Source organism: Scyliorhinus torazame, chromosome 2 (genome assembly GCF_047496885.1).
Source record: "Scyliorhinus torazame isolate Kashiwa2021f chromosome 2, sScyTor2.1, whole genome shotgun sequence".
NCBI lineage: Eukaryota > Metazoa > Chordata > Chondrichthyes > Carcharhiniformes > Scyliorhinidae > Scyliorhinus > Scyliorhinus torazame.
Genome location: NC_092708.1, coordinates 274,519,103 through 274,532,863, shown reverse-complemented (window position 1 = coordinate 274,532,863; position 13,761 = coordinate 274,519,103). Strand labels below are relative to the sequence as shown.

At 45.1% G+C, this 13,761-nt stretch overlaps 1 protein-coding gene across 12 annotated transcripts in view; it reads right to left on the bottom strand.

The window, feature by feature from the left end:
- numb (NUMB endocytic adaptor protein) overlaps positions 1-13,761 on the bottom strand; it is a 277,518-nt gene that overhangs the window by 67,400 nt on the left and 196,357 nt on the right. For 9 of the 12 annotated variants that reach the window (XM_072487782.1, XM_072487767.1, XM_072487803.1 and 6 more), the window contains exons 4-5: positions 11,772-11,804; positions 7,097-7,171 (exon numbers count right to left, since the gene is read on the bottom strand). In XM_072487782.1, the coding sequence (XP_072343883.1) occupies positions 7,097-7,171; positions 11,772-11,804 (108 nt within the window). The remainder of the gene's footprint in view (positions 1-7,096; positions 7,172-11,771; positions 11,805-13,761) is intronic. The other 3 variants (XM_072487793.1, XM_072487795.1, XM_072487818.1) reach the window with 1 other exon arrangement.

Here is a 13,761-nt window from a genome sequence, read left to right as displayed (position 1 = left end):
CTGATGCACCCTACTGTGCCTTATGAACACTGTAGACCTTGGGCGTACCTTCCCTGATGCATCACTGCTGAGCTACAATTCCAAGCTAAACAACCATCGCTGGTAAATCTCCATCACGGCATGTTCATGAGAAACTTGGCTAAGTCACATCAGCTTCACAGTTGTGCTACAGGCCAAATGCAACAGCCAAACGACTCAACCACAACTCCCAGAACCACCACATTGTCCAGTACTCCCACATTCTTCCAAAGCAACTCTAAAGCCCGACGATCTAATCTGATCTCAAACCAATGACTATATCTCATTCCGTAGGCCCTGCTGAATTCACTCTCACTTACACTACATTCACGTACATTAACCTGCTGCTGTCTCTGACTCTTCTAAGGATTTCTCCTTTCATCAACTTTAAATATTCTGAATGGTTGGTGGGTACGGGGTCGGTTTGGGAGCAGATGGAGGCTGCTTCGTGCAGGGGCACCAGTTTGGCAGCCCTGGTCATGGAGCCTCTGCCGCTCCCACCAGCGCGGTACTCCACCAGCCCTATAGTGGTAGCGGCTCTTCGGATTTGGGGCCAGTGGATGAGGCACATAGGGGAAGTGAGAGCATCAGTGTGGACCTCAACTGCGGCAATCACCAATTTGCCCCGGGGAACATGGACGGCGGATATAGACTGTGGCGGAGGGCGGGGGTTCTGTTCTTGGATGGGAGCTTCCCGAGCATGAGGGCATTGGAGGGGAAGTTTGGGCTGGCGGGAGGGAATGACTTTAGATACTTACAGGTGTGGGACTCTGTGCGCAGGCTGGTGCTGTCCTTCCCACGCCTCCCGCCAAAGGGGAGGCAGGACAGTGTAGTATCGAGGGGAGAGGTAGGTGAGGGTAGAGTCTCAGATATTTACAAAGAACTAATGGGAGCAGAGGATACACAGACTGAGGACCTGAAGCTTAAGTGGGAGGAGGAGCTCGGGGGGGGGGGAAGACTGGAGGATGGTATTTGGGAAGCAGCTTTTTGCGGCAGGCTCAGTCTGATCCAGTTTAAGGTCGTGCACCGGGCCCACATGACGGTGGCCCGGATGAGTAAATTCCTCGGGCTGGAGGACAAGTGTCCAGATGCGCCGGCTAATCACGTGCACAGGTTCTGGTCGTGCCCTAAACTCAGGGGGTACTGGCAGGGATACGCGGACATCATGCCCCGGGTTTTGAAAACTGGGGTGCCGGACCCAGGAGTCCAGGATAGAAGGAGGCAGACGTCTTGGCCTTTGCTTCCTTGGTAGCCCGGCGACGGATCCTGTTGGCATGGAGGGACTCAAGGCCCGCGAAGACCGAAGTATGGCTGTCGGACATGGCGAGCTTTCTCGGTCTAGAGAAAGTTAAGTTCGCCGTGAGAGGTTCATTATTGGGGTTCGTCCGGAGGTGGCAGCCATTCATTGACTTCTTCGTGGAGAATTAAACGTCAGCAGGGGAGGGCGGCTAGGGTAGAGTAGGGGTGGTTTAGGCAGGTCCTTGCGAGAATGGAGTTGTGGTTTATACTATGCGTTATTTGCTTTTCTTTTTGTACGGTACTATACAATGTCATTGTTTTATATGCCAAAAATACCTCAATAAAATAGTTTATTAAAAAACACCTTCAAATATTCTGCTATTTACATCTCAACCCCTCTTCCTGCTCCAGCACCACCACACTTAACAGCATTCTTTCCCCTCCTGAGGCGAAACCATTCAATTTCTGCTGTTAAGAAGTACATCATTGTAAGCATGTACACAGCTTGCTAGGTACAAAATGAAATGCAAAATGAATTGCATTTACACAGCACTTTTCATGACCACTAGATGTATCAAAGTGATTTACAGCTAATAGTGTCTGCACGGTTGTAATGTATGAAATGTGGCATCCAATTTACACACAGCAAGATCCTACAAAGCGCAGTGCAATAAAGACCAGCCAACTGATCCAGTGATGTTGGCTGAGGGAGATATATTGGTCAAGGCATCAAAGCTAACAGCCATGCCAATTCTTCAAAATAGCTTCATGGGATCTTTAACATCCACCAGAGAGAGCAGATCGAGCCTTGGTTGAACACAATGAACATAATTTGGAGTAACTAAGGGAATCTTATAGGGTTCATACACTAAGTAAAGTGAGGATTACAACTTGCACATTTCAATATTTGAAAATAAATTTATACGGATTAGGCAGCACGGTAGCACAATGGTTAGCACGGTTGCTTTGCAGCAGCAGGGCTTGGGTCACTGTCTGTGCGAAGTCTGCACGTTCTCCCCGTGTCTGTGTGGGTTTCCTCCGGGTGCTCCGGTTTCCTCCCACAGTCCAAAGATGTGCGGGTTAGGTGAATTGGCAACACCAAATTGCCCTGTAGTGTCCAAAGGTTAGGTGAGGTTACTGGGTTACGGGGATAGGGTGGAGGTGTGGGCTTAAGTAGGTGCTCTTTTCAAGGGTCGGTGTAGACCCGATGGGCCCAATGGCCCACTTCTGCACTGTAAATTCTATGATTCCAAGAACAAAATAAAAATAATTACGTAACAATAAACGTTATGCCGTTTACTACTTACAAATCATATTTTTGTCTGTGAGCCACTTCACAGGGATCAACGCTCAAGAATTGCTGTTTTGCACAAGTCTGAGGAAATTTGCAGAATGTTCTAAAAGTGCACATGTGCTCATTGTTCCCAGAAGCAGAGACATTACCCCATACAGCAGCTGGAGGAGAATGACTTTGGTGGAGGGGGGAAATGATTTATTTATTCCATTTTCTATTCATCCCAACTCATTTAAATAACTCCAGAAGCCATCTTTGTAATCAGTTTCTTTATTGCCCACGCAGCATAAACATTGATGGACTAAGTAATATACCGGAAACTATGATAATGGCATAGTGTAGGTTAGATGGCTTTTGTTTCGGTGCAACATCGTGGGCCGAAGGGCCTGTACTGCGCTGTATTGTTCTATGTTCTAAATCTGGGACTCTCTCTCACAAAACGTGGCTGAGGCTATGTCAAAAATTGTAATCGATCAATTTTTAAATAATAGCACTTCTAACATTAGCATAATTATTTAAATTCTCATCTTAATTTTCATATCCCTCCATGGCCACACCTCTCCACATCACTATAATCTTCTCCACCTCACAATCCTCGAGTACCTGTGCTCCTTAGCATTTTGAGTATCCCCCAATTTTAATCGCTTTCAGTTGCCTGGGTCCTAAGTCCTGGAATACTTGCACTAAATCTTTCACCTCTTTAACTTGGTTTGCTCCGTTAAGACACTGCTTTATACATAGCTCTTTGACCACATGGACCACAACAGTTCAAAGGATGTGGCTCGCCAGAACTTTCTCAAGATCAATTACAAGACGGGCAACAAATTCTGGCCTTGCTGGTGACACTCGCATCCCATGAATGAAAAAAAAATCCTCAATCAATATCAATTAAACAAATTATTTGTACATTATCACACCGACATTGGTGGGAGCTAGCTGTGCATACATTGGCGGCTGTGCTTCCTACATTATAACAGTGATACATTACAACAGTGAGTACACTTCAAAATGACTTTGTGGCTATATAGAATTTGGGAAGTGAAACAAAGATTATTGCCCAACATGTAAAATAGAAAAATAGAAAATGCTGGAAAATCTCAGCAGGTCTGACATGCTGTGGCGAGACAACAGAGCCAATATTTCGAGTCTGGTGACTCTTCGTCAGAGAGAACTGGATAGAGAGCCAGTGATAGGTGGAGGCTTGGGGGAGAAACAAAGGGAATGTAAATAGTGGTGATCATGGCTGACAGCGGCACATTCAGAGATCAGAATGTGTTAATGGCAGAACAAAGATAAGTGGAAGGACAACCTGGAACATGGACTAGATGGCCCGAGTGAGGTGGTGGTATTCACTCCCTTGCCGCCACACCCCGCTGCATCCGCACTCTCATCGCCTTTCCCCCATGGTGTATCCACCCCTTCGCTGTCCCTCCCCCGCTGTATCCGTTCCCTCAGCGCCACTCAATCGTTGCATCTGCTCCCTCGCCACCTCTCCCCCATGCGGTATCCTTTCCCTTAATCCCCTCCCCTGCTTTATCTGGTCCCTTGTCGCCTCGCACTTGTATGCATTTGCTCACCATTTCTCCCCCTCTGTATTGGCTCCCTCGCAGCCTCTCCCCCAATACTCTCCCCTGCTGTATCCGTTCCCTTACTTCTCCGCCGCTGCTCCCTCAACACTTCTCACCCCCTGCTCCCTCAACACTTCTCTCCCGCTGCTTCCCCGACACTTCTCTCCCGCTGCTCCCTCGACACTTCTCTCCTGCTGCTCCCTCGACACCGCCCCCGCTGCCCCCTCAAAACTTCTCTCCCGCTGCTCCCGCAACCCTTCTCTCCCCGCTGCTCCCTCAACACTTCTCTCCCCGCTGCTCCCGCAACACTTCTCTCCCGCTGCTCCCGCAACACTTCTCTCCCCGCTGCTCCCACAACACTTCTCTCCCGCAACACTTCTCTCCCGCTGCTCCCGCAACACTTCTCTCCCGGTGCTCCCGCAACACTTCTCTCCCACTGTAGCCGCTTCCTCAACACATCTCCCTCGCTGTAGCACTCCCTGAACATTTCTCCCTTGTTGTAGCCACTCCCTCAACACTTCTCCCCTGCGATTACCACTCCCTCAACACTTCTCCCTTGCTATAGCTGCTGCGTAAACACTTCTTCCCCGCTGCAGCCGCTCCCTCAACACTTCTCCCCTGCTGTAGCTGCTCCCTAAAACACTTCTACCTCGCTGTATCCATTCCCCAATACCTCCACCAGCCGTAGCCGCTCCCTCAACATTTCTCACTCACTGTAGCCACTCCCTCAACACTCCTTCCTCGCTGTAGTCATTCCCTTAACACTTGTCTCCCGCTGCTCCCTCAACACTTCTTCCCCGCTGCTCCCTCAACACTTCTCTCTCGCAGTAGCCACTCCTTTAACACTTCTCCCCTGCGATCGCCACTCCCTCAATATAGCCGCTGCATAAACACTTCTCCCTCGCTTTAGCTGCTCCCTAATTACTTCTCCCTGCTGTAGTCGCGCCTGTCATGTGAGAGTACCTTTAAGAAATGGGTTTTTATAGAATCACTGTAGTGGGTGTACCTTTAAGAAATGGGTGTTTATTACTGCAGTGATGTCAGAGTGTGGGTGGAGCTGGGCTGTGTCAGCTTTTAGTTTCACTTTGAGAAAAGCTTGGGTGTGTCTGTGTTCTTTTGGTTTTGTTTCAGTGTTGGAGCTGCAGTCAGCCACAGAAGGTGTAATGTTGTTCTCTCTGCCATGTAAAGACTATCTCTTGATCATTTGGTGAATTCAGAGTGATAACTGTTCTCAGTAGTGAATTTAAACCTGATGTGCTTCTGTTAAAAGTTGTTTTTTTTTTTTTAAAAAAAAGGTCTTATGGATGTTAAAAGGAAAGCTTAAGGATTGCTTAGTGTTGTAGTCTTTGGGGTTGTATTTTAATTAATGGTTGCTAAGATGCTCACTGTATGTTTTAAAAAGGTTAACTTGAGTTCATAGAATCAACACTGTTTTGCTTAAAAAAATACTTTTCGATTTCTGCTGTACCACACTTGTAGAGTGGGCCGTGTGCTCCCCATACCACAATCTAGTAAAAGTCATGGATCAGGTGAACTCCATGATACACTTTGGGGTTCTCTAAACCCTGGCCCATAACACGCCCTAAACAAGTCTCCCTAGCCATTCCCTCAACACTCCTCCCTCGCTGGAGCCATTCCCTCCACACTCGCCCCTCGCTGGAGCCATTCCCTCCACACTCCTCCCTCGCTGGAGCCATTCCCTCCACACTCCCCCCTCGCTGGAGCCATTCCCTCCACACTCCCCCCTCGCTGGAGCCATTCCCTCCACACTCCTCCCTCGCTGGAGCCATTCCCTCCACACTCCTCCCTCGCTGGAGCCATTCCCTCCACACTCCTCCCTCGCTGGAGCCATTCCCTCCACACTCCTCCCTCGCTGGAGCCATTCCCTCCACACTCCTCCCTCGCTGGAGCCATTCCCTCCACACTCCTCCCTCGCTGGAGCCATTCCCTCCACACTCCTCCCTCGCTGGAGCCATTCCCTCCACACTCCTCCCTCGCTGGAGCCATTCCCTCCACACTCCTCCCTCGCTGGAGCCATTCCCTCCACACTCCTCCCTCGCTGGAGCCATTCCCTCCACACTCCTCCCTCGCTGGAGCCATTCCCTCCACACTCCTCCCTCGCTGGAGCCATTCCCTCCACACTCCTCCCTCGCTGGAGCCATTCCCTCCACACTCCTCCCTCGCTGGAGCCATTCCCTCCACACTCCTCCCTCGCTGGAGCCATTCCCTCCACACTCCTCCCTCGCTGGAGCCATTCCCTCCACACTCCTCCCTCGCTGGAGCCATTCCCTCCACACTCCTCCCTCGCTGGAGCCATTCCCTCCACACTCCTCCCTCGCTGGAGCCATTCCCTCCACACTCCTCCCTCGCTGGAGCCATTCCCTTGCCGCTGTTCCTGTCCTCAGGCTGGGTGCCACTACTGATCTCGCATTACTCCCTGCTCCATCACAGACTGTTTCTCTCCAGCGTTTGCTGCTGATAGGCCCATCAGTGAGTCTACTCGCAGTCAACATGGTAAAGAACCCACCTATGATTAGAGGAGCAGTACTTTACAGTTTGTCGCTTCCACTTACTCCTACTTGTGTGCATTTTCAACATTAATTTACGGACATAACAACATCCTGTGGTGGGCCAGACCCCGGCCCATGGGCCGCCTGTTGGACAAACATTGTGTATATGATATTGTCATAATTCATAAACAAAACCAGCAATGTAATTTCAAATTTTCATTTTCTCCACCTAAGCTTCTATAGCTATAAATCAAAACATCATCTGCTCCTGCAATGAGTGCCAGAGGAAAATAAAGGATTCTGTGTGTTTGGAAATTTGGAAAATAAATTATCTTGTGATTTTAAAGAGCCACAGGATAAAATAATGTTGATAATTACTTCCCGAAATGACAAACCAATGCCACAATAATAGTTTGTAAAAATTAGAGCTAATCATGGTAGAGGAGCAAATAGAATAGTAAACTGACCTTTGTTTTCTCATCCACCACTCGCAATCCATCTGCTGAAACCCACAATACAGCCTTAACTGGCTTCTTCCCAGTCTTAAAAAGGGGGGAAAATACAAAGATTTAGTTAAGCAGCTTAATGAACCAATGTATCCAAAGGGGAAAAATCAGCAAAGCCATAAGCAAGAAGAGCAGTGAGGGAGATCAGATTCCATTGCCAGATAACCCAGCACACAGAGTAGCTGAACACCATAGCTTCAAGGCACTGAAGGAAAAGGAAACCCACACCATTAAATACACACAGCACTGATCTCACTCCCTATTATTAAACCAGAATAAAAAATAAACTGGAAGCTTCGGTAAACTGCCTCTTAAGGAGTTACACCACTAAAATGGCTGGCAGTTTTTCTGCCACTGGGGAAACAATCCAATTTTAAATCCACACTGCTCACACACTTAAGTTAATTTAGCTTTAAGGTTCATTCTGCAATTTAAAAGCATTTATAAAGTTTAGCTCAATTATATTAGAAAGGTACATTACTCACCATCTGACAGCAGGTCAGACAAAATTACTTCTATCCACGGGCTCCTGTTCGTTGCAATTGATAAATTTAATTTTATGACTTCCATCTAAGCCCTGACAATATGCGAGTGTTTTCACATCTCTCCAAAGATTAACATACCCATAGAACCCCCACACTCAATAACATTATCAGTCATCTGGAGGAAAAATAGTACTATTATTGCAGAGAACCTTCCTTTACAAATATGGCAACAAAAATAATTTGCAAGTAAGTTCCTTAATGCAAGAAAAAAAATCAAATCAAGAAATCTAACGAGCTCCTGAACTTCATGAGAGTCCCAGGACTCCAGTTTTAAATATTGACATTACACAGTCCATTGCACTGGTCAGTGCTCATAGATGAAAGGTGGGAGAGATTATTTATGTACACCCTCTTTCTTTCTGAGTAACAAAATGACTAAAGTGAGAAATAGTTTCGGTTAGGAAATATTTTAGGGGGTGGGCACGACAAATGAACTTCCACTCCTATGTGCTAAGAGAGGGGAACTAAACAAACACTTTGGGAGAATTCATGTCAACCAAAGAGTGACTTTACCAAAGAAATTGATCCTTTGCAAAGATTATGTACTGACAGGAGAAACCTGTCAACACTGGAGGCAAACCCACAACTGTCCAACAAACAGCAGCAATCTGCCCGAAAAACAGATTCAATTGAGGAAAACTGTTTTCACCTCTATTTTCCCCGCTTCTGGTCAATCAGTTTTGTGCCGACAAGCAGTGGTCCCAAGCCTAAGGAAGAAGCTAACTAACTTTGTTCATCCCATTGTCCTGAATGATCACAGCACAATTGCTGCTGGCCCTTGTGGAATCCTATTGAGGCAGGAACCGTCACTTTGAAAAGAGGAGATTTATGAACAGGACAAGAAGTGGGGAAATATTCAGACAATACAACATTTAGAGAAATAGTCAGTCTATTTATAAAATACAAAGGACATAGGTTTTTATTTGAGGGCAAAACCAAAGAACACCATGGGCCATAACTTCTTACCAGTGTCGGAAAGAGATGGCCTGTTAGAATTAGCTGCCCTCAACTGACACTTTTGATCAGCAGAAATGCTTGGGGGGCTGCATTCAAAGTCTCCTCGCAAGCCCCAACGCAGTCCAGCTCTGATGGATTCAAGGAGGTCATGCCCCCCTTAGACACAAAGTGGACTAAGTAAGCAAGTAACATGGAATTCTGAAACTAATTTGACCAAGTACACAGGTAGGTGACTGGATTCAGTAGCCTTTGGAATGGACTTGAATGGAAAGGTACAGTCCCGGCACACGATCTACAATCCTTTGAGGGAGAAACATGCACCAAAAAGAAAAATAACCCTAGTGGAGAGAACACCATTATATATGTATACCAATATCGAGCAAAGTATGTAACTGGATCTTCTGGAACTCCCCCCCCCCCCCCCCCCCCACTCCGAACAGAGATAGGGCTGGGGAATTGGACTAGCTAGGTTGCTTTTTTGGGTGCAGACATGATGGTCCGAATGGCCTCCAAAATGCTGTAAATACCAAATAGCTAAAGATCATTACAATGGCTTCCCTTTCCATTCCTGTACCAGTACCTCAGAAGGCCCCCCAATGATCTATCCTTGGCTCCCTCCTATTTCTAATCTACATGTTGCTCCAGAAGTACATGGATAGCAGATATCTGGGAAAACCACCTGTTACTCCATCCCGAGGTGGAAATATGTCATTGTTCATTCACTCTCACGGGGTCAAAATCCTGCAACCGCCCGCCCCCCCCCCCCCCCTAACAGCACTGTGGGTGTACCCACACCTCAGGGACTGCACTGGTTTAAGGCAGCTCACCACCACCTTCTCAAGGGCAACTAGGGATGGACAATAAATTCTGGCCTCGACAGCGATGTCCACATCATATAAGGCTACATCATCCAAATACACAGCATTAGCTTCCACATGTACACTGATAACACCTATCTAATACCACCTCCTTCAACACCCCGACCATCTCTAAATTGTCAAATGCTTGTCCAACATCCAGAACTGGAGGAATAGCAATTTCCTCCAATTGAATACTAGGAAGAACAAAGCAATCATCTTTGGTTCTCTAGCCACCGACTCCATCCTTCTCCTTGGCAATCTTCCAGCTGAACCAGTGTGTTTGCAACCTTGGTGTCATTTGACCTGGAGGTCACCTTCCCAGCACCGCACATACCCATGCCATCACTAAAACTGCCTATTTCCACCTCCATAACATTTCCCAACTCTGCGCGACTCAGCTCATTTGTTACCTCAGGATTTGACTATTCCAAGGACTCCTGGCTAGCCTCCCAAATTCTATCGTCCATAAACTTGAAACATAGAAAATAGGAGTAGGTCATTCAGCCGGTGGAGCTTGCTCCGCTTGCTATTCAACATAATCATGGTTAATTCTCTATTTCAACGCCATGCACCCGCACGCTCCCCGTATCCCTTGATGCCTTTAGATACAGAAATCTATTTTCTTCATAAATATGTTCAGTGACTTGGCCTCCACAGCCTTCTATGGTAGAGAATTCCACAGGTTCACCACCCTCTGAGCTATCCTGCTGTCTGGGTCCCAACCCCTACCAAATCCCAGTCACCCATGCTCATTAGAGGAAGGTAATGTTGTGAATGTCTTGCCAGCTTGACTGTAGGCTTCCTTTAAACGTTTTTCTGTGGGGTTCTCACCCACAGACGTGAGACGTAAAAATTGAACAACTTTATATTGCCAAAGGAGAGATGGGTGCACGGGAAATGTAGTTTCCAGAGTAGTTTGTTGAATCTCGAGGAAGCACTCTGAACTCACATACAATGCTGTAAATTTTGTGCATTCAGGCCTTTCCACCTTCTTCCAGCCACAGAATTTTCCAAGGTTTGGATAACCTGTTCACTGGTGGTTGAAAATAAGAGAACTGTTAAAAAGATGGGAAGTCTCATTGGCTAACATGGTCAACCACCCCTCATCCTGCCTTCATTAAAAGTGAAGCAGCTGGGTGATCTCCGTGAGTTCCAATTGCAGTAAAGGTTTTGTTTTGCATTTCAACATCCGACACAACCCCAATCCAACAATGTTTGGGAGTCAAGGTTCAGCCCCATGTGTTACACCATGGACCATCCACATGTAAAGTCTGTACAGCTGCTCTGGGGAATGCAATGCTGGCTCCCTAACAGACTCAGACTTCGAGAAGTCAAGCTTCCTTTAAATGCATATCAGTAAAAAATCCTGATGAAAATTGTGCCCTGGCAAGAACCCAAGCACTTTGTTAATCTGTTACTCATTGCCATTTCAGTAATGTTGGGGGAGGCGGTGGCATTGTGGTATTGTTGCTGGACTAGTAATCCAGAGACCTAGGGTGATAATCTGGGGACCCCGGTTCGAATCCCACCAGGTGATGGAATTTAAACTCAATAAAAATCTGGAATTAAAGGTCTAATGGTGACGATTGTCGTAAAAACCCATCTGGTTCACTAATGTCCTTTAGGGAAGGGAATCTGCCATCATTACCTGGTCTGGCCTACATGTGACTCCAGACCCACAGCAATGTGGTTGACTCTTAACTGTCCCTCAAGGGCAATTAGGGATGGGCAATAAATGCTGGCATAGCCTGCGACGCCCACGTTCCATGAACAAAAAACAAAGATTTCTGTAGTTGCAGCACATCATCTATATCCAAGGATGAAGACGCTGCGCAGCTTTTTAAAACTGAGGTTTTTCATTTCGGTGACACTTTTAATCAACACATTTTAATACATCACTCTTCAAAGCTGATAGTGAAGAACTACCAAATTGTGGTCCCCTCTATTTTTTAAGGAACCAAGTTAATTGTTTATTTCTTGAGCCTAAGGCACATTCTTCCCCAAACATAAATACATGCATAGTTAAAAAAGTCACAATAGCAAAACAAACTTTATAATCACATCACACAGATCAACTTGAAGCAAACTATTCTAGGTCAGTGAATGAAAAAACTGCAAACCACTCTTATTCAAAAGTTCAGCGTATAACTGAACAAATACAGTTTTATGAAATCTTAGCCAATCAGATGGTACACTGAAAGTTACTGTCTCATATACAAATATAGTGGTGTAACCCCTTAATGCATCAACAGAAGTCTAGGCATTCAAACTTACTTTTCCAAACAGGGCTTTGAAGAACTTCCTTTCCTGGAGTGACAGGAGGAACAAGTCAGGAGACTATTACTGCAGGAAGCTACAATGACTGCAAAAGTTTCAAACCAAAGCACGGGAACTAGTCCGGAAAGGTTCTCCGAAAGGATGTAAAGAAATATAAGTGAAGATCACCCATTATAATGCAGTGCATTACATGGACTTACAGTAAGTTACAAGTCACCAGTGTGATTGAGGAGTAGGCAAAGATAGTCCGGAGGCTTGCCACATGCAGAGGCACTAGTTATATTCGATCTCAGTTGAGTGCTCAAGAGCATTTCAAATTCAGTTCAAGTTGGCAGCAGCAGATTTAGCAGCACTGAGACATTTTGGATAAGCGGCATAAGGACCCGAGCACAGCTACACTGAGCATTGTTACCAAATTTAAGTGTAGCAGAAATTGCAAAACATATAAATTTCATTGCACTATTGTACCTTCAATATTTTCTGATTTTTAAAAACTAAATGCACACTGAATTGAAACAAAATGAAGAACTAGGTCACCTCAAACAGAAATGTGGCATGACCTTGTCAACATTGCAAATTCCAGATGCTTTCCCACAGGTTCGGCTGAAATCAATGTCATGGTTATATGGAGTGGCAAACAATAATATGAGTGAAATGAAATGTATGCTGCTGCCAAGTCTTATGATCCTAAATGAGATTTATTAGCCATTAATGTAGGTAAATCAACCTTACTGAAAAAATTAAGTTAGCGTTGAGAAATTTCAAAACAGCTAAATCATGCCTAAGTGGATATATTAATAATTAATACAGTTTATTTCCAGAGGATGTTGTCTAGCGACATTAGTACAAGTATCAGACATGCAAGATTATAACTACAGAGTGCTACAAGAAAAGTGCATTAACAAATTAAATGTTTCTTATACCTGCTGAAACAAAAACAAACATTTTACATTACAATATAAAATTCTAATAAACACATACGCTTTCGCTTTACAGAAGTGCATTTTTAAAAGAAAAAAAGGAACATTTTTTTGTTGCATACATCAGCACAAAATGCTGGAGTACACTAGAATGACCACTAAGTCACATTACTTAGATGGGAACACAGAAAGCAGGTTTGCACACCAGAGCATTCTGATATCAGTCAGGACGTACTAAGCAGGAACTCAGCATTGTCCACATGGAGTAAAGGATAAAGAGCAATGGGAGAGTAACCTTAGGCAACAATCAAATGCCCAGTTCCAGATTGAAGCCTAGGAACAGTTCAACCAGGAACTTTATAGACTTGGAAGGAGGAATAAAATTAATTCCTACAAGTTTTGCAATGAATACAGCTGCATTTTCAACAGCCTGACTGTTTACATTCTGAGCAGATGATTGTTTTTTCTTGCAATTGCAATTTCCAGAAATCAAAGGCAACTCTGGTAAATTTATGATCTTATGAGTATGTAGTCTACAAAATGTTATTAATTTCTGTCAGTACATTCTATAGCTAAAAGCTTGGATTACAAGCAGGGTAGAATACTGCCCCAGGAGTCAATGATCACCTTGCAGCAAGACTTGATTATAATACACATTGCAGAAGAGCAAAATCACAATTCAATCATCCCACCAAATTAGATCGAGGGAATAGCTGAAATTTTACTTCATTATTCCCAATGAAAAGTAAAAAGAGGCAGGTGAATGCATTCTGGGGGAAAGCTAATTAACAAGCCTTCAACATATTTGTTTTTTTTTAGGAAACTACAATATTGGGTTGATGGTTCACAGTCCCAGCAAATGTGTACATATAAAACTGGAGCTGGGCAAAACAATAAATGCAGCCACACTACAATAAATAACCTATTTAATCAACAACTTAGAATCCTACAATCGAGCTTCTATTGTAGAAATCAGAATATCCTGTAACAAAATGCAAAAGCTTACGTATATCATGTAGAAAGAAAGAAATTTATGATTGCATAACCATAAAGTAATGTTGGGCAAC